The following is a 20,655-nucleotide window of genomic DNA, read 5'->3' as shown; positions in this document are numbered from 1 at the left end:
AATAGAAATTATAGAGCAAACTACTTACCTCATGAATCAGGAAGCAAAAGAGCATATTCCCAATTATCTAGGAACCTCCCACCAGGTCCTGCCTCTTAGAAATCCACAGTACCTCCCAGTAGTGCCACCTGAGAACCAAAATAACACATGGATCTTTGCGAGACATTCAGCATCCAAACTATAGCACAACACAATCAAATGATGGATTTTTCCCTGAGCATCTGAAGTTACAGCTCTAGTTTTCTGGTACTGTTGTGGATTCATTCTGAGATATTGAGCTTCATTTCTTTTCATATTTTTGTAGGTTTGTTGCTACACCTCTAGCAAAAACATTTGGCATTCAAAAGGAAGTTAAAAAAATTACACCAAATACCACCTTAGAGAACTTTTTCAAGCATTCCACAAGGCAACCATCACAAGTAAGTACATATTCTTTGCTTGTGGATTTAAAGATCTCCTTTCTTAGTGGTTCATCATTCATGGTTTACCTTGTTTGTGCAAGATACCTCTTCCAGCTGATCAGCAAAGGATTTGATTCTTTTGGATTATTTCTTTGCTCTGTTGACAGTTTATACAGCATCCCAAGGATAATATCAAATTACAAATACATATTACAATCTAAAATATCAAATGTTAATAGTTAAACTATGTTGTCAACCATAGTGTTGAGAATTAACAGTCAGTACCATGAGTTGGATGTAAAGAGCACAGTTTAATTTTTAATAGTAAATTTAATTTTTAATGGAAATACATACAAAATATTCTTATCGAGAAAGAGAATCATCAGAGCAGAGAAGCCCTATTGGACACTTTTGATGATTATGGCACCATGAAAACACATGCCATACATAATGAAAGTGTCCATGGGGTCATGAGTAGTGCTTTTATTTTGCGCAAGGCCTTGACATACTTAAAAATATGCTGTGCTGCTGCTTATCTCTAGAGATGAATTTTCAAGAAAGTCATAGTTCACAATACAGTGTTTTTGTTGTTGTTGTTTATACTAGAGATTGAATGCAGGGATGCTTTACCTCTGAGCTACTTTCCTGCCCTTTTTATTTTTTATTTTGAGACAGGGTCTTACTAAATTGCTGAGACTAGCCTCAAACCTGTGATCCTCCTGCCTCAGCTTCCTGAGTCACTGGGATTATAGGTGCCCACCACTATGCCTGCTACAAGGTATCCTTCTCAAGTGTTGATGTGTAATGAATTTTTATATATCACTGAAACTTTTATCTTTATTATTATTATTATTATTATTATTATTTTGTTACTGGAGCTTGAGCTTAGGGGAACTAAGCTACATCCCCAGACCTATTTTGTATTTTATTTAGAGACAGGTTCTCACTGAGTTGCTTAGTGCCTTGCTTATGCTGAGGCTGGCTTTGAACTCTGGATCCTCCTGCCTCAGCCTCCTGAGTCACTGGAATTACATGCACCACTATGCCTGGCTCTGAAATGTTTAATTAATTAATAGGTGTAATAAATAGTATCCAGGTCAGTCTATTGTTCACTACAGTTTCATTATATTTCCATAGTTAAAATGACATATGAAATGAAACTTCTACAAATATAGAACATCCTTGGACTGGGGGTGTAGCTCAGTTATAGAGTGCTTGTTCAGCATGCCTGAGGCCTAGTACCACAAAAATAAATAAATAAATAAAAAAGTGGCACACCCTCCATGATTAATGCAGACAGCTTTCATCAATCATTTTTAAAGTTGAGTATATGCTAACAGCATTTTAGGACAGATAGATTTTTTGAGGGTCCTCAACCCTATGAATTCATTTGTATCTACTACAGCTATTTCTCTCGTTGCTCTGCTGAGCTCCCTGCATAGGAAGGTATGTTGGGGCTTGATCAGATATGTTTGGAGAAAGATTTGGAAGAGACCAACATCTCTGACCAACAGATCAATTTTTCTGCCATTGATCAAATATAGTGACAATGGAACTTATTATCTAGCCTTTTCCTTAGTGAAAACATGATCAGAACTGCTCTGGAACAAATCTGGAAGAGAGCTTAAAAAATGTGGTACTTGAAGATTGACCTAAAGCCAGTTCCTGGGTCAAGGAGCCAGTTCCTGGGTCAATGAGTTCCCATTAGCTAGATTGATTCATCCATGGATTCAAACATTTTTAGAGCAAAAGCCTCACCTAGTGCAGTTTATTTTACAGGTGAGACATGAGATTCAAAGAATCTGGGTGAAATCTACCACAAGCAATCAGCCAGGAACCTGGCCCCTTCATTGCTCCTCCTTGGGGCCACACTATGTCTCCTCAAGGCTCTGCCTGTGATGCTTTCCCTCCACTCTCTAGTCATTACCATGTTCATAGTAATATGTAACAGAGAAGCTGAAAGCATGATTGCGAGGACAGGCTTTGAGCAGACCAGAGTCCAGTTCAGACCCTGTGTGCCAAGATAGGCAGATTAGTTTCGCTCTCTGTGCCTCAGTTTCCTCCATTTTGAATTGAGCATGATGATAATGTTTCTGTCGTAAGGTTCTTCTAAGGACGGAATTAATACACACAAGGGCTTAGAATAGTGTGTGGTGTATAGTGGATGCTAAAGGTCATTGTTTATTATTTGTAGTCCAGACCATTAATTTTGTATTTATCATTTACTGATTTCTACAGAAGCATTTTAAAACATGTCTTTCAACTCAAATTATACCAAGGGCATATTGCTGATCACTTAATTGTGCTTGTTTCCATTCCAATAACATCTTGCCCAATTTTCTGTGCATACACATGTTCAATAATTGCTTGTTTCATGTATTAATTAAATACTTCTAGAAACTTTTGCTTGCAAGATTTCTCATCCAATAATATTGTCATGCATGAGGCCAGTATTGTCAAGACTGACTTCTAATTAGGTTCATCTCTACTCAAAAACAAGAAATGAAAAGTCTTCAAATCATATACAATTATTATCTTTTAGATGCATATATTGAACAGATATTCATGGAAGTGGTGGGATAATAACAAAGTTGGATTGTTCTAAGATCTGGGGAAATTCCAGAATGAAAGTGAGAACTTAAGGTTTTTTGCTCAATGCTAGATCTCCAATGCCTAGAATAGTGCCTGACACTAGTAAGGAGAGATTATTTTTTAATGAATGAGTGAAATGTTTAAAACAGTAAAGTTAGACCCAGAACCCTTTCACTCTCAGAACATATAGAATACAGAATAGCAGCATTTGAGAATGTGTCCTATTATGGACCACATAATAGGATTTGAATTATATCATCTGTCTTGGGGATCAATAATGTTTTCAAATTATTTTAGAAGGAAATAATACTTTTTTCTTAAATAATTTTCAGTCCATGCTTTCCTTTCTGTGTTTGGCCATAAAAATCTCTATCACTGACACAGCAATCGATCCTTGATATAGCCTATTTCCATCTCTTGATCCTAGGAGGCTGTTCCTGGGAGGCTGGAAACATATGGCCTCATTACTATGCCATTTTTCCCGAGACAGAATGTAGAGCTGGAGACTGTGCTGCTAGGAGGCAAGAGGACAGGGTCCTCTATTTTCACCTTGCTGCCCTTCCCACCAGGTTCTATTGCCCCCATACTTTCAATATTGTCCAGCCTCGGTTGTTAGACCCTTACTGTGAAGAGCAGAGGCCTAGGAGGGCAGCATGAACTTCATCTCCACCTCCAGTCTCCGTCCTGCTCATTTATTCTTTACACACTATAAGAGGGAGACTTTAAAACACAAGCAGCCTATAATCTGGTAAATTCCAGGCGAAGTCCTCCTAAGTGACCCTAGCTACATCGTTCTACCCTCTTCTCAGTTGTTCCTCCCCTTCTAGGAGACTCTACATTTCTCAAGGCTTCTCTGCTCTCCCTGCTCTCATCTGTCCATGACCTCTGCAGGACACTGGCTTCCTCATCTTTTCCTTGGGGCACTTTTAAGGGCTTAGCTGAAGGGAGACTTCCAGGAACTGCCTACATGGAGTAAAGTCCCATGCACCCTGATCTTTCTCTATCTCAACACTCATACTATTTTATTATAATTCCTTGTGATATCATCTGACATCCTTATCATACTTTGTGAGGAGGCTCATGGAAGTCTCATTCATTTAGATCTCCAACATCGAGCACAATGCCCAGAAGTAGTAGGCACTAATGAATAGTTTCCTATTCTATTTCCTCAGAAGAATAAAACAAACAGCAATAAGCCAACCCTTGACCTAAAAAAGATTAGAGGGTGTACTTTACAGGAAACAGACTAATATGGGCTGTATCCTGTTTTGTTTCGTTTTTCTTTCCCTCTCTTCAGATCAAGTTAAGTTAGGTAGGGATATTAAGGTAAGGTTATTAAGTTTGGTAGGGATATTAAGCTGTAATTAGTCCTCTTCCAGGCCTTCAGTGTGGTAGCTTCTGATGACTTTATCTGCTGTTATTCTGTGCCCTGAATGATTCGATGAATCCTATGAGATGATACAGCAAAAGCTATCTGGCTGGTTACAGACGGCTGGATATTCAGCCATCTGGCCTGCAGTCAGGCTTTGTATGGCCTCACAGTGTTCACTGCTACTGGCTTAAATTTATCTCTGGGGGCTGGGTGTAGTGGTGCATGCTTTTAATCCCAATAGGTCAAGAGGCTGAAGGATCACAAGTTCAAATCCAGCCTCAGCAATTTAATGAGACCCTGTCTCTAAATAAAATATAAAAAAGGGCTGGGGATGTTGCTCAATGATTGAGTGACTCTCAGTTTAATCCCCAGTACCCAAACAAACAAACAAAAACCTTTCCTCTGGGTATTGATCCACATTTTTAAAACCCATTGGTTTCACATCAACATCCTCGGACTGCTTTGTCTCTGGAATCATCAGACAGTGATGTGACATGTGCTTTTCTATTTGCTGCATCCACGTTGTTACTGCTTATTTCCTCAGTGCCAAAATTGAGGGTAAGTTTTAGGCAATTTTAATTTTTTCACAGTATAATAAAGAGGAAAAATTTTTTTCTTATATTCATAAAGTTCTTGGAATTGTTGTAATTTCAAAAAATTACAGGTTTATTTGTCTGAAAATAAAGACTATTGCCCTAAGTACAACATATAAAACATACCTGTGTTAAAATCCTATTTATTATGAAACAGATCTGGCCCACTTGATAATTTGTTTTGTTTGGCCCTAGTTGACCACCGAGTTTGTAACCTTTGAACTAATTCATCATCCATATTGTTTCTAATTTTAAATCATAGCCTGTAGATTAGTGTTTTCCAGAGGATAAACTGTCATTATATTTTTCAATCATTATTTTAATAATTAGAAATAGATCAGATTAGTTTGAAATGAGCTGTATATCTGATTAAATGTGAAAGTAAATGACCAGCACCTGTTTTTCTTAAATTACCTTCTAAAACTATTATATCATGTAACAGCACACTAATCTAAGTTCCTGACAACACTCTGCTATGAATTTTAGCTCTTGGACAGTCACTAAAATGATTAAAAGGCTTCAGTTTTACTACAGGAAAAATTAGAATACTGGGTTTGATTGACATTTAAAACTGTGCTACTCTATCTGGCGCCTAGCAAGTCTAAATAAGTTTTAGCTGAGTGAATGAGCTCACGAATGAAACTTGAACATGTGGATTGCTACCAACTTAGGAAGATTTGGTCTTTCTCAGTAAAACAGCTAGGCTACTGACATTCTCTCTGTTGTTTGTTTTATTTTGTTGATGTGTGTGTGTGAGTAATTCCATAAGCAAAAGAGATAAATTCCCTGGCTCACGGTCTCATGGCAGAAGGTCTCTTATCCCTCATATACAAGATTTTATAACCCAAGCTCACTGTCTTTTAACTGCCTGCCTATCTGATTCTGCTCTTTATCACTCATTGATTTGTTTCATCTTTTTTCAGACTGATATTTATGGGCTGGCAAAGAAGTGTAACTTGACGGAGCGCCAGGTGGAAAGATGGTTTAGGAGTCGGCGGAATCAAGAGAGGCCTTGCAGGTTGAAGAAATTTCAGGAAGCCTGGTAAGAATGATGGTCAAAGCTGTTGCAGTTCTGCATAATTATGTGGAGCAGAGTGGTCCTCTTAGGATACTAACATTGGAGTGGAGGAAGGGTTCAAACCCAGCTCTGTTATGTCAGAGTGTTATGCCTGCTCCTTTCCCTTCTGTACTTCCATTCCCTACTCTCTGAAATGAACCAGCTATGAATTCTCTAAGGTAGACAGGAGACACTAAATACTTAGAAAAATAAATACCAAAAAAAAAAAAAACAGATAAGAGGTAAGATATGTCTTACCTGGTGTTGTCTCTTCTAGAGCTGAGGTTGGTACTAGGTCACAAGGCTTTTCTCCTGTTTCCATTCACTATGATGGTAGGAGCAAAGGAGGTCTCAGAACATATCCCAGTGTGCTTCTCAGGACAATAACTGTGAGGACCTCTTTCTGTCTGACTTAGTTCATGAGCCTAGCCCTGCCTGTGGATTGCACAGCCTGTGCCTCTTGGATCCCAGATGACTTAACAGGAGGGTCAGGATGGGCTGGGGCTCAAGCATGGTTTACCTAGAATAGTCTCCAGGCAGGGAGGCTCCACTGGATTTATTTTTTGTTTCCTTTGAGTTCTGCTGTGTTTTCCCCCTCGTATTGTAGCACTTTGGGTCACTCTCTTGGTGGCAGAAACTGCCCCAAAAGGTGGTCTCAATCAATGCTCTTACTATCTCCTCTTCTCTATATCAGGATGAATGTATATTAGTTGGTTTGTGTCTGCTACCACATTTGACACTGCCTGTTTCTTTCTTAAGGCCTTTACATTTTCTAGTGACTTCTACCAGGTAATTTTATTTTGATGTTAAAATAAATGACTGGCCAAATTAAGAATCAAATAAATAACTGGAGCCTGTGGCAAAACTTCAATGACTTCATTTAATTTCTCTATACATTCCTGAGTCTGTAATCCAACTGTGAAGTTGGCCAGTGTCTAGAGGGACAGATCCATTCTTCAGGGTGTCTCTAAACACCCTCTTTCTGGTCAAAGGCTTATACTGACTTTCCTGCAGTGGCTCCCCGTGCATGGCCTTGCTATTTCTAACTGGCTTCTCTATGGTTTTTAGCTTTTGAAAAATTAGTTAATACTGCTTTGCCACTGATGTCAGGTTGACACAAAGGATATCTATAACTCATCACCACAAAGAAGGGCATAGTAGATCAGGTCTCATATGGCATCCTCCTTTTTTCCTTCTGACACTCATTCATTATTGCTAACAGATGATTTTTATCTTAAAGTGCCCAGGCTGGGACTCATTCTCTGTTTCTGAGCTGAATCATATTCCAGTGAAATTCTCTTGCAATTTCTTTTCTTTCTTTTTTTTTTTAAAGAAAGAGTGAGATAGAATGAGAGAGAGGGAGAGAGAGAGAATTTTTTAATATTTATTCTTTTAGTATTTGGCGGACACAACATTTTTGTCTGTATGTGGTGCTGAGGATCGAACCCGGGCCACACGCATGCCAGGCGAGCGCGCCACTGCTTGAGCCACATCCCCAGCCCCTCTAGCAATTTCTTATGCATTGTAGTGCCTTGCAGTTTATGAAAGTTTGTTTGATTCTCCCACCAACAGGGGCTTATTATGTTTGAGAAATGAGAAACTGCACATCCATCTAGCTTAAGGAACTGGCTCAAAGTTACCTAGCTGTCTGAGGAGCTGTTGTGTTCAAGTCTTCTCTCTCCTATTCTGATATAATTTCTGCTGCCTCATACTGCACCTGCCACCTCCTGCCTTCTTCTCTGTGTAGCATACCCTACACAGAGTAACATTTAGAAATTTGGAAACATTTGGGCTATGCTCTCCATTGGAAGATGATCACAAAGTTCAGGCTAGAGAAGGGAATTTCGAGTTACCTTAACCAGTGAGTCAGGTCATGCAGAGGTTCATGTTGAAGATCTCAGCATGGAGTATTATCCTAGAGTGTATAGCGGTCTAGATTTTAAGAGGGAAGTAAACATGTAAGGCCTGTTCCCTAGCCCTAACCAGCTGACTGGGGAGACCTGACCATTACCCATAATACCATAACACCTATTGTTATTCCACTCCAGAGATGCAGGACTGTACACCAGCAGGTTCATGGTCACGTTTAGATGTACTCTGGGACTTCAGAGGGGGGTGTCAGCATATCAGCAGCATTAGACAATAGCTTTTCAGAGTAGACAAAACCTTTTTATCTGAACCTTGAAGAATGGGTTGAGTTTCCATAAGAAAAGAAAGCAGGATTTGGGGATGGAATTTCACATAAAGCAAAGATGCAAAGCAGGAAATTATCTAATATGTTCAGGAAACAGTGAACCCACAAGTAAAATTTAAGCTTTATCTTATTTAGCAATACCACAAATTTATCCTGTCAGATAACTGTTAAAAGTTGATTATGAACTGTGTAAACAGATGAAGGTAAAATGCCAAGCTGTTTAATTTTTACTATTTATTTTTATTCTATTAATTTCTGGAATGTACCTCAGAAATCAGTGCCTAAGGTACTAGCCCAGACATTTTGGAAATCTCAGGAAACCTATATTTCCTAACATTTTTAACCTCTTACAAATTACTCTCCAACAGACAGAAAATCCTGTTGGTGCTCTCCATAACGTCTAAATACATTAATCTCTGAGCACCCTGAGCTCAGTTAATTGTTTCCATGATTATTTCCTTTAGTGGTAACCCCTGTGTCCCATGCCACAGCATTCAAGATTTTAGTCCACAGAGGTTCCTTTAAAAAAATCAAATTCCATATTACCTGGACATCTTTCTTTTTAAAGTAAGCATTTCCATCTAATAATAAGAAGCAACTCCAAAGTACCCAAGGTGTATAGAAAGAATACCCAGTGCCAGAGGGAGGACTCTCCAGGTGGCTGTTAACTCACCCTTGCCTGACCACACAGGTACACTGCCTACTCCATTCTACCTCTCCCACTACAGAGTCCCATCCTGCCCCACCTGGCCCCACCAGCTTCTTTCACCATTGGTCTAAATCCACACTGCCCATTTTCTCTCTGATTTCACTCTGCAGTTCCTTCTTCTCCTACTATTACCAGCTTTGCCTAGTGTTTTTTTTTTTTCCTTCCCTCCCACAATTATGTTATATAAGCCTCTCCTGGGAATAAGAAGTAACCAAATAAACCAAGTAAAATTGCATCAGCAAGTACATCATTATTCATGTTATCATCCATGAAGTGCAGTAGTTCTCAAACTTCTCCATCCAGGATTCCATGTTCTCTTAAAAATCCCAAGAACTTAATTAGTCAGACATTTACTGTATTAGATATTAAAACAGACATTTATAAAATATGAGACTGCATGAACACACTTTTCACCAGTGCAGTTTCATTCAGAACAATAATATGATCACATGTCATGCAACCTCTAGAATTTACCACTGCAGTCTTCTGAGAGAATGAGAGCAAAAGGGGGAAACACTGTTTTAGTATTATAAAAATATTCTGACCTCAGGGATCCCTGGTGCACACTTTGAAAACCTCAGGTATAGTGTGATGAAACCTGACTAGAACTGGTCCAGAAAAATGTGAAACTTGGGTTGCACTCTTGCATCTGGTTATTATTATTTAATGACCTTGGTGACTTTCATGATCTCACTCAGCACCAGTTTCCTTTAGTATTTATCTTATCTACTTTTTAGGTTTGTGAGAATCAAGAAATGGTCTGCAAGAAGTGTCTAATTATAGTATCAACTTCATAATCTTGTTAAAATAAATGTTAAAATCTTGATAAAAAATGTGATAACATGTGCTTGGCATAGTGCCTGGCACAGACTCAAGATGTCAATAAATGTTTGAGATACAAAAGATTTGCCACCTAGACTTTTGGCTGCATTTGTGGGCTGTCTGGCCTTATCATCTATTTTTTGATTCTTGTCTGGACAAGATAACCCAGGGAGCCAAAGAAATGCTGTCTAGGCCAAACACAAAGATGACAAGTGCAGACAGGTTTCAATTCTCATTTTGTAAAATGCCCTTTGAGTATTTTTATGGTTCAACTTTCTGAGCATTGAAATCCACCCTTTTTCTCCTATGAAAACAAGTTATGAGGGGCTGGGGCTGGGGCTCAGCAGTAGAGCACTCGCCTAGCTTGTTAGAGGCACTGGGTTAGATCCTCAGCACCACATATAAATAAATAATAGTATCATGTTCAACTACAACTAAAATATACATATATATTTAAAAAAACAAGCTATGAAGAAAGACTATGATCTAACTCAGAGGCAATGATAAAGTTCAGGAAACACTACTAAATGCAGAGTCCAAAGACCTGTGATTATAGCCTCAGCTTTATTATTTCTTACTACATGAACTGAGAAAGTAGCCTTGCTATAATGAGACTGATTTTTCATCTACAAAATCAGTATATGCTTATGTCCCTATTTCCTACCTGTCTTACAGGGATGTTGAGGAAAACACTGTAAGGCCTCACTCAAATTTATTTTGGTATTATTATTGCTTCAGCAATCATTAGATAAAATAGCCATAACTTTTTAAAAAATATTTATTTTTTAGTGGTAGTTGAACACAATATCTTTATTTTATTTAATTTATTTTTATGTGGTGCTGAGGATCAAACCCAGGACCTCACATATGTGATGTGAGGTGAGCACTCTACGGCTCAGCCCCAGCCCCAGCCCTGTCATAACTTTTAGTATAAGCTTTTTTTTTTTTTTTTTTTTTTGAGAGAGAGAGAGAGAAAGAGAATTTTTTAATTTTTTTTTTAATTTTTGGTGGACACAACATCTTTTTTTTCTTTTTACATGATGCTGAGGATAGAACCCAGAGCTCCGCACATGCCAAGCGAGCACGCTACTGCTTAAGCCACATCCCCAGCCCCAGTATAAGCTTTTTGTTTATTTTGGAAAGTTGCAAACATATACAAAAGTAGAAAGACTACATAATGAACTATGACTGCTACTACCAATCACCAACTTCAACAATCAACTCAAAGCCAATATTATGCTATCTAAATACCTCCTCAGGCTACTCTCCCCAGCCACAGGTAATTTTTTAAGAATATGTCAGGCACTGTATGGTTTAACTACTAAGTCTGTTAGGGTGTATCTCTAAAAGGGAAGAACTCTTTATTTTAAACATAAGTGAAAAACCACTATCATACTAAAAGAATTTTAATTTGCAAACAGATATTTAATGAGCATTTGGATTTCCTTCATTGTCTTATAATTTTCTTTACAGATTGTTTATTTGAATCAGGATCTAAATTTAGATTCATATGTTGCTATCAGTTGATGTTGTTAAAGTTCTTAATATGTAAAGCTTTCCCCATACATGAGAAAACTATTTTTTTCAAATTCTGCTTTTAAGAAAAAAGAGTTAAGTATGGCCACATGCAAGTTTTTCAAGTAGGAATTAAATGGGAATAAATCAGGTTACTTTTTAAACTTTATTTTATTTATTTATATTTTTATGTGGTGCTGAGAATCAAACCCAGGCTTCACACATCCTAGGCAAGAGCTCTACCACTGAGCCACAACCTCAGCCCCTAAAAGAGGTTATTAAGCTAATTAGATTGCTTCTCTCTACATTGATGACAATTCATTATTTTTTTTATGTATCCAGAACTGGCCTAGTTATAATAATAAGTAGCTAATATGTATTGTTGCTTATTTCAAAGTAGAACCATGATCAATACTTTTGTAAATTATCTTTAATTCATTTTACATTTTGGGGTAAGTTTTGTTATTCCCATTATACAGATGAGGAAGTTAAGACTTCCTGAGGTGAAATGATTTACCTAAGGTTGTAGATATATAATAAATGGCAGAGCCAGGATATGAATTTAGATTTCTTTGACTCCAGAATGCATGTTCTTTCAAACTCTGTCATACCAAATCCTTTTCTTCTCAGATGTCAATCATGTTTATAAGGGAGTAAAGACTTTTTTTTTCTTTTGGCAGCTGGAGATTTGCATTTTACTTAATGATTACTGTTGCTGGAATTGCATTTCTTTATGATGTAAGTTCCCTTTTTGATATCTTTGGTTGGAATCTGCGTCTGCCTTTAATTTTTAAAGTTTCTGCCTATGTATTCCTTTAGGATATAATACCTCCAGTTAGATAACCAGGTTTAGAGCTTTCTCTTAAAATTCAAGACTTTGCTCAAATATTTTACTGGTATGGATGTCTCAAGATATTTTTATTGCTACAGACACAGTAATTGAATCAGAAATAATTTAGTAGATTCACTTGTTCAAAATAATCCCCTCAATGAGATAGCACTATTTACTGATCCCAGATTCATTAGAAGCAGTGAATTTGGCGGGGTTGTCACATAGGAATATGGATAAATACCTAGACAGGGAGAACTGTGTACAACAGAAGCAATAAGATTATACAAAGTCGAGTTTTCCTGTGCAGTGTATCTTTGCCTCCAGTAAACATCGGGGAGAGCTGTTTTCTGTTGAAATTAGCCTTTGACTCTGACAAATTTATTTCTTGTCTCCTGGCTTCCTGTTTGTTTTTTTGTTTTTTTTTTTCCAGAAACCTTGGGCATATGACCTCTGGGAGGTTTGGAATGGCTATCCCAGACAGGTAAGACCCCTTTAATATAGCTCCTCCCCTTTTCAACACCCAGTCCCCCAAAATTGCCCCTTAGGTCTTAGTCCTCTTTCTACTATTTGCCCACTACCATGCCATCATCGGCTCTTTCTCTACCTGGGTTTCCTTATTCTTGGTGACTCATCATTTGTCTCATTCCTTAGTTTTTTCACAGGTTAATGAATTCTATGTTTAGATTTAAATATTCCATTTTACTATTTGTTTTTATTTGTATCCACTCGATTCATTTCCTTTTGTATTCCCATCTTGCTTTTCTGTGGGACAGTTTTTTTTTTTAAATACAGTTCTGTATCTTTTCTTCTTACCTTTACTTTATTTATTATTTGTTTTTATGTAGTGCTGAGGATCAAACCCAGTGCCTCACAAGTGCTAGGCAAGTGCTCTGCCACTGATCTACACACCCATCCCCACATTCAAGTTTTTTAAAAAGTTGCTATCCCATTTCTTCCCTTCTGTTGACTTTTCAGTGCTTTTTAATTCTTTATTAGTTATCCAATCCTAGAGATTACAATATACATCCTTGACTAATTGGAGTCTAATACAAATTAGAGCTCTGTTTTTTTTTCAGTTATTGAAAAGTCATTAGAATATACCATTTACTTTCCCAAATGTTTGGAGCTCTGCATTTATTCTTATTATTTTTTTGTAAATCAGTCAAGTTATTCTTTTCTTGGTATCCATTACTATCTGCATTGCCATGCTTCCATCTAGGATTATTATCCTTCTGGTTGAAAAAGAGTCCCTTTGGTATTTTTTTAACAGTTGGTCTGCCAGATTTTGTTTGGCTAAAAATTGTTGTATGACCTTTGATTTTTAAAGGACATTTTGCTGGGTACAGAATTCTAGGCTACAATTATTTTTCTTCAACACTTCAAAGATGTTATTCCATTTTCTTCTGGATCCCATTGGCTTCTTTAAGAATTTACCTGTCATTTTTACTTTTGCAAAGAAACAAAAAGAAAATAATGTCTTTTTCCTCTAGCTGATTTTAACATTTTATCCTATCTTTCAGCAGTTTTATTATGATATACATAGATATAGTTTACTTTGAACTTTTCTTGCTTAGTGTCCATCTTTCTTTTTTTTTGCAACCTGTGATTGATGTATTTTTTGTAAAATTCTTAGCCATTGCTTCTGTTCCTTCCTTTCTCTCCGATCTTCTGGAATTCAAATTACAAGTGTACTAATATACTGGACCATTAAACTGGGCCTCATATCTCTCTCTTTTTTTTTTTTTTAAAGAGAGAGAGAGGTATAGAGAGGTAGAGAGAGAGAGAATTTTTTTTTTAATATTTATTTTTTAGTTATCGGCAGGCACAACATCTTTGTTTGTATGTGGTGCTGAGGATCGAACCCGGGCCGCACGCATGCCAGGCGAGCGCGCTTCCGCTTGAGCCACATCCCCAGCCCTCATATATCTTTTATGCTTTTAAAAATATTTTCCATCCTATTCACTTTCTTTGCTTCAGTCTCTTGAGAGAATATCTCCACAGTCTTTTGGATTTTTGCATGTCACGTGAAGTGAAGCACTGTCTTTTGTTCTAGACTATTTTTTCAGGGATGTTTGTATGGCAAACAGTCGCAAAATATAGGGATACTCTTTTCAGAGAAAAGAGAAACATGCTACTGTTCATCATGAAAGAATTAGGTCCCCTAGCTCAGGGTTCCTCTCATGTAACACAATTTACTGTGTATGCCATTGTCATTTGGTCCTCTTTGTTTAGTCTTATGGAAACTGAGGATGGAATAAGTGGCCCAGATACTGATAGTCTGGCTACTGCTATTACTGTAAATCATAAACTATACTTTATCTCCTGCCTTCTATTAGCAACCAGGAAACTTGTGGCAAATCAACATGTTAGCATGAAAATGGGTTAAAATTTCAGGTACTTTAGAGTTGGGTCTTTTTTATACTTTCATGTCCTCCAGCTTACTACTGCTTTTTCCAGCAGTGTCTAATCTGTTGCTAAACACATATTTTGAGTTCATAGTTTCAGTTACTGTATTTTTCAATTCTCAACTTTTTATGTAATTATTTTTTATGGGTTTCAGTTCTCTACAGAAAATGTCTCTTTTAGCTTGTTTTTTCATGTTATTTTGGATATAAATCAGATAAGTCTAATGTGTTCACATTTGGATCTGTTTTCTTTCTTGCTCCTGTCTCTTTCTCCTTTATAGCTTTTGAACGACAGACATTGGATGTTTAAACATAGATGGTCAGGATGTTATTTTCCTTCTAACAATATTATTTTCACTTCTGTTGGGCATTAAAGTATGTCATGTGATTGATCTACTTTTGTTTTGTGTGGACCACAATCTTTGTGCTGGTAGGTGTGTTTCCAGCTTACCCATAAATTTCACTGTTTTCTTCAGTGGTTTTAAATAGAAGACTACAGTGTTTACCATGACTTCTTTCCTTGGGTGGCCTGAACACCAGTTTACCTCCTAGTACTGTGAGATTATCAAAAGCCTACTGTTCCTTGGGGAAGAGGTTCTTTTACTCCTGTGGGAATGATTTGAACTCTCTGGAGTTAGTACTGCTCTGGCAGAGGTGCAGATGTCCAACCCTGTGTTCCCTCTAGTTTGTCTGATGAGGGATTTAATGGATAATGTGTCCTGGGCACTACCTTGATGGTGCTGTCGGGTTCCTCCATTGCCCTGTATATTTGTGGTTTTGGGCCCCAGAGCATTGGGCCCCCCCAGTCTGTTTTTTGGTAATGGAGCCTGATGCCTTTCTCCACAACATCATGGGTAAACACTTGGTAACGGAATACCCTCTATGGTGGTTTGAGAACGGCATTCATTAGCCCAATGTCTCCCTCTACGGCATCGTGGGCAAATACCCGGTATTCTATTCCTTTGATACCTAGCTTTGTTAAACCCTCCTCCTATGGGGCAACTCCTTTTAAAATGTCCTGTTTGATCACAATTATAGCATGTTTTTGGCCTGGCATCCAAAGCCTGTTGTACTGCTGCCAAGACTTGCCCTTGTTCATTAATGTCTCTATATAATTTAATATATGTGTTTAAATCTTCATGTCTCCATGGTCTAATGACCTCTCTGCAGCAACGATTTGCTTGGTCATAAGCCAGTTGTTCTATAAATGGCATTGCCTATTCTGTATCCCCAAATATTCTAGAAGCTGTTTGAATAAGCCTATCTACAAATTCAGCGTAAGGTTCACTAGTTCCTTGTATTACCTTAGATAATTGTCCTTGTAAATCTCCATGCCCCTGTAAAGTTTTCCATGCCCTAACCGCATCTACAGCAATTTGTGCGTATACACCAGGATCATATTCAATTTGTTGCCGTTGACCCTCATAAGGTCCTTTTCCTAACAACATTTCTAGATTTCTTTGAGGGTAACCAGCTGCTGCATTTCACCTAGCTGTCTCCGTGCAAAATTCCTCATTGGCAACCTACCATAACAAATATTGTCCTCCATTTAGCATAGATCGACACATGTTAGCCCAATCTGCTGGTGTCATGTCCAAGTTGGTAATAGATTCGACCATACTTATGGTAAAGGGTGCTTGCGGACCATAGGTTGTTACAGTCTCCTTTAATTGCTTCACTGTTTTAAAATCTAAAGCACGGTGAATTCGTTGCCCTCCTGCCTGCTCAAGTACAGGGCATGCTAATCTTTGAGGTCCTGCCTCAGGATTCCGTCCATCAACTATGGGAGTTGAGGGCCGCTCAGCTGTAGATGGAGCTGTTGGTTGAATTACGCCCTCTGGTGATAGAACGGAGTTAGTAGCAGCCTCCTGTTGTAACTCCCACCCCCACCCCCCCGATGGTTGTTTTTCCTCTAAGCTTTCTTCCTTTAAATTTTCCTCTGTCTGACTAGCTCGAGAGACCTTCTCTTTTGTTGACCTAACATGTTTTCTACCATAGTCTGGACCTCTAACAATTTACTTAACAGTCTTTCAGTTTGTTTTTTACTAGTTTCTAATCTACTATAAAGGTAATACAACCCAATAAGATAGCATAAAACAAAACCAAAACAGAATGAAACAAAAACGGAACAAAAAATAGTTGTATCAATTTTCTCTTTCTCAAGGCCAAACAACTTCAAACCTTGAGCCAACCATTTTTCCCAGTTTGCCTGAGAAAATTCTAGGGATAGGCAGCTTGAAACAAAAACAAAATAAATCAAAACAAGAACACATTGTTTTTTGAAATGGTCACCCATTCTCTCGCCTTCCCTCAGGGGCGAGCAATTTTACTCACCTCCAAGCTTCAGGCGTCCCTGTACAGGCCACCAATTGCCGCAGTCTGGCTGGGCAAAAAATCACGAGCCACTTAAGCAGGAACAAACGTTATTTTTGAAACTGCTGCCAATGCCCCGTACACTCCCGGGAAGATTGCTGATCGACGCACGCGGCATTCTCCTGGATCCCAAGAGGAAGCTCCTCCTCCAGAATTCCCTCCTACCGCACTTCCCCAACGAATGGGAACTCTCCAGGAGTCCTGTAGCAGGCTGAGGTGGACAGCAGGAGTCCAATATCCATATGAATGCAAATCTTAACATAATCATATCATCTCAATGGCTAGCTGACGTCACCTTTCAACCAAAAATGCCATGCATCATATTACTTGGCTGTGGCTCTTAGTAGATCCCCAAACTTGGTGCCTCAAACAGTAAGCATTTATTTGGTCATGATTTGGGTTGGCAATTTAGGTTAGGCTCAGCTAAACATGTCAGCTGAGTTCATCCCTGAATTTTTAGTCAGTTAGTGGCTGACCCTCATTTTTTTTCCTCAGTCAGTCCCTTTATTCCCTTCTTTGCAGCCTCTCCAGCAAGATAACTAAGGTTTCTTAAGGGTACTTATGAAGTCTTTGCTTCCATCCCTTTGGCTTATATCCCTTTGACTAAAGACCGGGATCAAGTCCATAGTTAGTGTATGAGGGAACCACACAAGGTCTGGATACCAAAGTCAGCATTCTGGTTGGGCATCAAGGTAACAATCAGTCACACCAAGTAATAGATTGCCTCAACTTAGCTAAAATAAGCATTCCCTGCTGTACAAGTATTAAGAGAAAGCCTAGCAGTGAAAGTTTATTTCTTAATTTTTTCAGAAGTTTTAGAGTCCTTAAGTAAATGTGCATACTTTATTACTGTCCCATTTGAGAATGGATGAATTTTGACCACCAGACTATCACCAGAAAAGATAAATTTTCAGTAGTATTCAGGAAACATTAAACAAGGAGAAGCATAGGAGGAACAAAGCAGATTTCCTATTGTTCTTAAGTAAATATTTTTATAATTGATTTTCTAACTTAACTTCCATTTAGTTAATATAAGACAATTACAATGAGTTTTATGAATTATTTAGATAAAACATTTAACTTGATTTTGGGGTGCTTCTCTACCTTTTTAGAAATAAGTCACTTTGAAATATTACAAATTTGTTTCTGTAAGTTGAAAAAAAGAAATATATATCAACATTATTTTAGGAATTTTTTCGGACTATAAATGTATCAAAATAAATTGTTGACAAGATGACATTTAACACAATGATTACTTTCCTTTTCCTCAGCCATTGCTGCCATCCCAGTATTGGTACTACATTTTAGAAATGAGTTTTTATTGGTCTCTGTTATTTAGCCTTGGCTCTGATGTCAAGAGAAAGGTAAGTGTCTTATTTACAAAATTTCTTCTATATAAGTTTCCTCAAAAAAAATTTATCCTTCTCCTCAAAATTCTAATTTTTTAAAATTGTATTTTATATGTATTTATTCTGGTTCTTTTCTTTTGCTTTTGATAATACATGAAATAATGTAAATTATGCCCCTGCTTTTGTGCCTTGGTAAATATTTTCAGTGAAACCTTACTGAAGCTTTAACTTTGAAGCCCCACCCCATTCAATAAGAAAAGAAATTTCTTTTATGTTATCTGTTTCTTTTGGTTTAGAAATTTAATGTTTTTAAAGCACAGGAAAAAAAGTTAGTTTTCATTCCACAGCCACATCTCTTAGTTTTACTTTACATAATACTTTCTGAGTTTTTCCCTGAATTCATCAGACATTCTTCTTGGGAAATTTTGCTTCAAGCATTATTAACTTTATTTTATGTTCATAGAAACTGAGTCACAGCCATCCAAATGCCTCTTCTGAAGTCACAAAGTGATGAATTTCAGGGAATGTTTGGTTGAACTTTTTGCTGGTCCAGCAAACCATTTATTTTATTGTGTTTTATTATTTATTTAGTTTTTTTGGTAGTCGGAATTGAACCTAGGGGTGCTCTACCACTGAGCTACATCCCCAGTCTTTTATTTCCTTTGAAACAAGGTCTTGCTAAGTTTCTGAGGCTTACCTCAAACTTATGATCCTCATGCCTTGGCCTTCCAAGTTGCTGGGATTACAGGTGCACCACGATGCCCTGCTCAAGCAAACCAATTTAGACCCTGAATGCAGTCACAAGAATTCCTCGTATGTAAGCAACACAGATCAAATGATAAAACTCTTGGCCTATGCAAAAGTCTGGTTTGTAACAAAATTTGATAAATAAAATTAAGTTTAATTCAATATTAGGTAAAATGAAGTTGGCTTGATTAAATGCTTATGGTGAGTGATGGATGTTACCCATCACTAGGGGGCATACTGCAGTCAACTAGACATCTTCAATGAAAACAGATTCTCTATATGTAAGAACTGTGAAAAAATCTGATAGAAATTATTTCCATATAACTCAATAGTAGCTATAGATTAACTGTTGCTAATTTTAGGCTAATAATACATACAACTTAATTGATTCTTTTTCTTAAGGATAGAATAAAATAGTTTTTTAAAGAAGATTTTCCTAGATACATAGGTTGATCCTATTATAATTCTTTATTTCTTCTACCTTTGATTTGATTATAATTAAAATTAAGTATATGTTTTATGTTGTGTAAACTCATACCTTTAGAGACAAAAGAACTACTAGGGGATGGCTGAAGCACACCTCTGCAGTCAGTTGCCTGGGTTTGAATCCCTGACTTTACGAACTCACTAACATATTGGTTAAAATCCCTACACTTGGGTCTAGGCTTGTATCTCAGTGGTAGAGCACTTGCCTAGCACTTGTGAGGCACTGGGTTCAATCTTCAGCACCATATAAAAATAAATAAATAAAATAAAGGTATTGTGTCCATCTACAACTAAAAATATTTTTTAAAAATCCCTAAACTTGGTCTCTTCATCTATAAAGTGGAACTAAAAATAGTTTCTATCTCCTCTGGTTGTTGTGAGGATTACATAAAACAATTCCTGGTTTTCAGCAATTGCTCTATAAATCTGTTATTAGTGTCATACTAAGTCTTTTAGTTTGGCTTCAGGGAAACTGAAATCTTTGTTTTTTTAAGCATCTTTATTGAAATAGTCACCAAATACTTCAATCATTTTAAACATGTAATTTATTGATTTTTAATATGTTCCCAGTTGTGAAATCAACTTTTTTACCACCTCTGAAAGAAACCTTGTACCCTTTAGCATCATTCCCTGTGTCTCTCAGCCACTGTCAACTGCTAATCTATCTCTGTGGATTTTCCTTTCATGGATATTTCACATAAACAGAATCATACGGTATTTGGTGATTTTTGTGTCTGAAGCCTTTTACAAAGCATAATATTTCAAGGTTTGTCCATATTCTGTTGTTTATGTGTCAGATTTCATTAATTTTTATTGCTGCATAATTGTCCACTCTTTGGATATACCCCATTTTATTCATGTTTCAGTTGATAGACATTAGGGTTGTTTCTTCCAATTGACTCTATAAGTAATCCTGTGAATATTCATAAAGAAGATTTTACATGAACTTATGCTTTCATTTCACTTAAAAGTGAAATTGCTGGGTAAGATAAATTTATATCAAACTTTTTGAGAAACTGCCTGCCAGACTGTTTAAGAAAGCCATTGTGCTACTATATATTCCTTGCAGCAGTGTACAGCTATCCTAGTGAGTGTGAAGTGATACCTCAGTATGGTTTTGGTTCACATTTCCCTGAAAACGAAGGATGTTGCACATCTTTTTTTTTTTTTTTTTTAGAGAGAGTGAGAGAGTGAGAGTGAGAGGGAGA

The 20,655-nt window shown here is 37.3% G+C and overlaps 1 protein-coding gene across 1 annotated transcript in view; it reads left to right on the top strand.

The window, feature by feature from the left end:
- Window positions 1-20,655, top strand: part of Cers3 (ceramide synthase 3) — a 78,693-nt gene that overhangs the window by 11,222 nt on the left and 46,816 nt on the right. Inside the window, exons 2-6 of the mRNA XM_076848850.2 lie at window positions 305-419; window positions 5,882-6,000; window positions 11,936-11,993; window positions 12,518-12,568; window positions 18,137-18,229. Coding sequence (XP_076704965.1) covers window positions 305-419; window positions 5,882-6,000; window positions 11,936-11,993; window positions 12,518-12,568; window positions 18,137-18,229 — 436 coding nt within the window. The remainder of the gene's footprint in view (window positions 1-304; window positions 420-5,881; window positions 6,001-11,935; window positions 11,994-12,517; window positions 12,569-18,136; window positions 18,230-20,655) is intronic.

This window comes from Callospermophilus lateralis, chromosome 3 (genome assembly GCF_048772815.1).
Source record: "Callospermophilus lateralis isolate mCalLat2 chromosome 3, mCalLat2.hap1, whole genome shotgun sequence".
Taxonomy (NCBI): domain Eukaryota; kingdom Metazoa; phylum Chordata; class Mammalia; order Rodentia; family Sciuridae; genus Callospermophilus; species Callospermophilus lateralis.
Note: the sequence above shows the minus strand (reverse complement) of the source record. Positions and strands in the feature narration are given on the sequence as shown.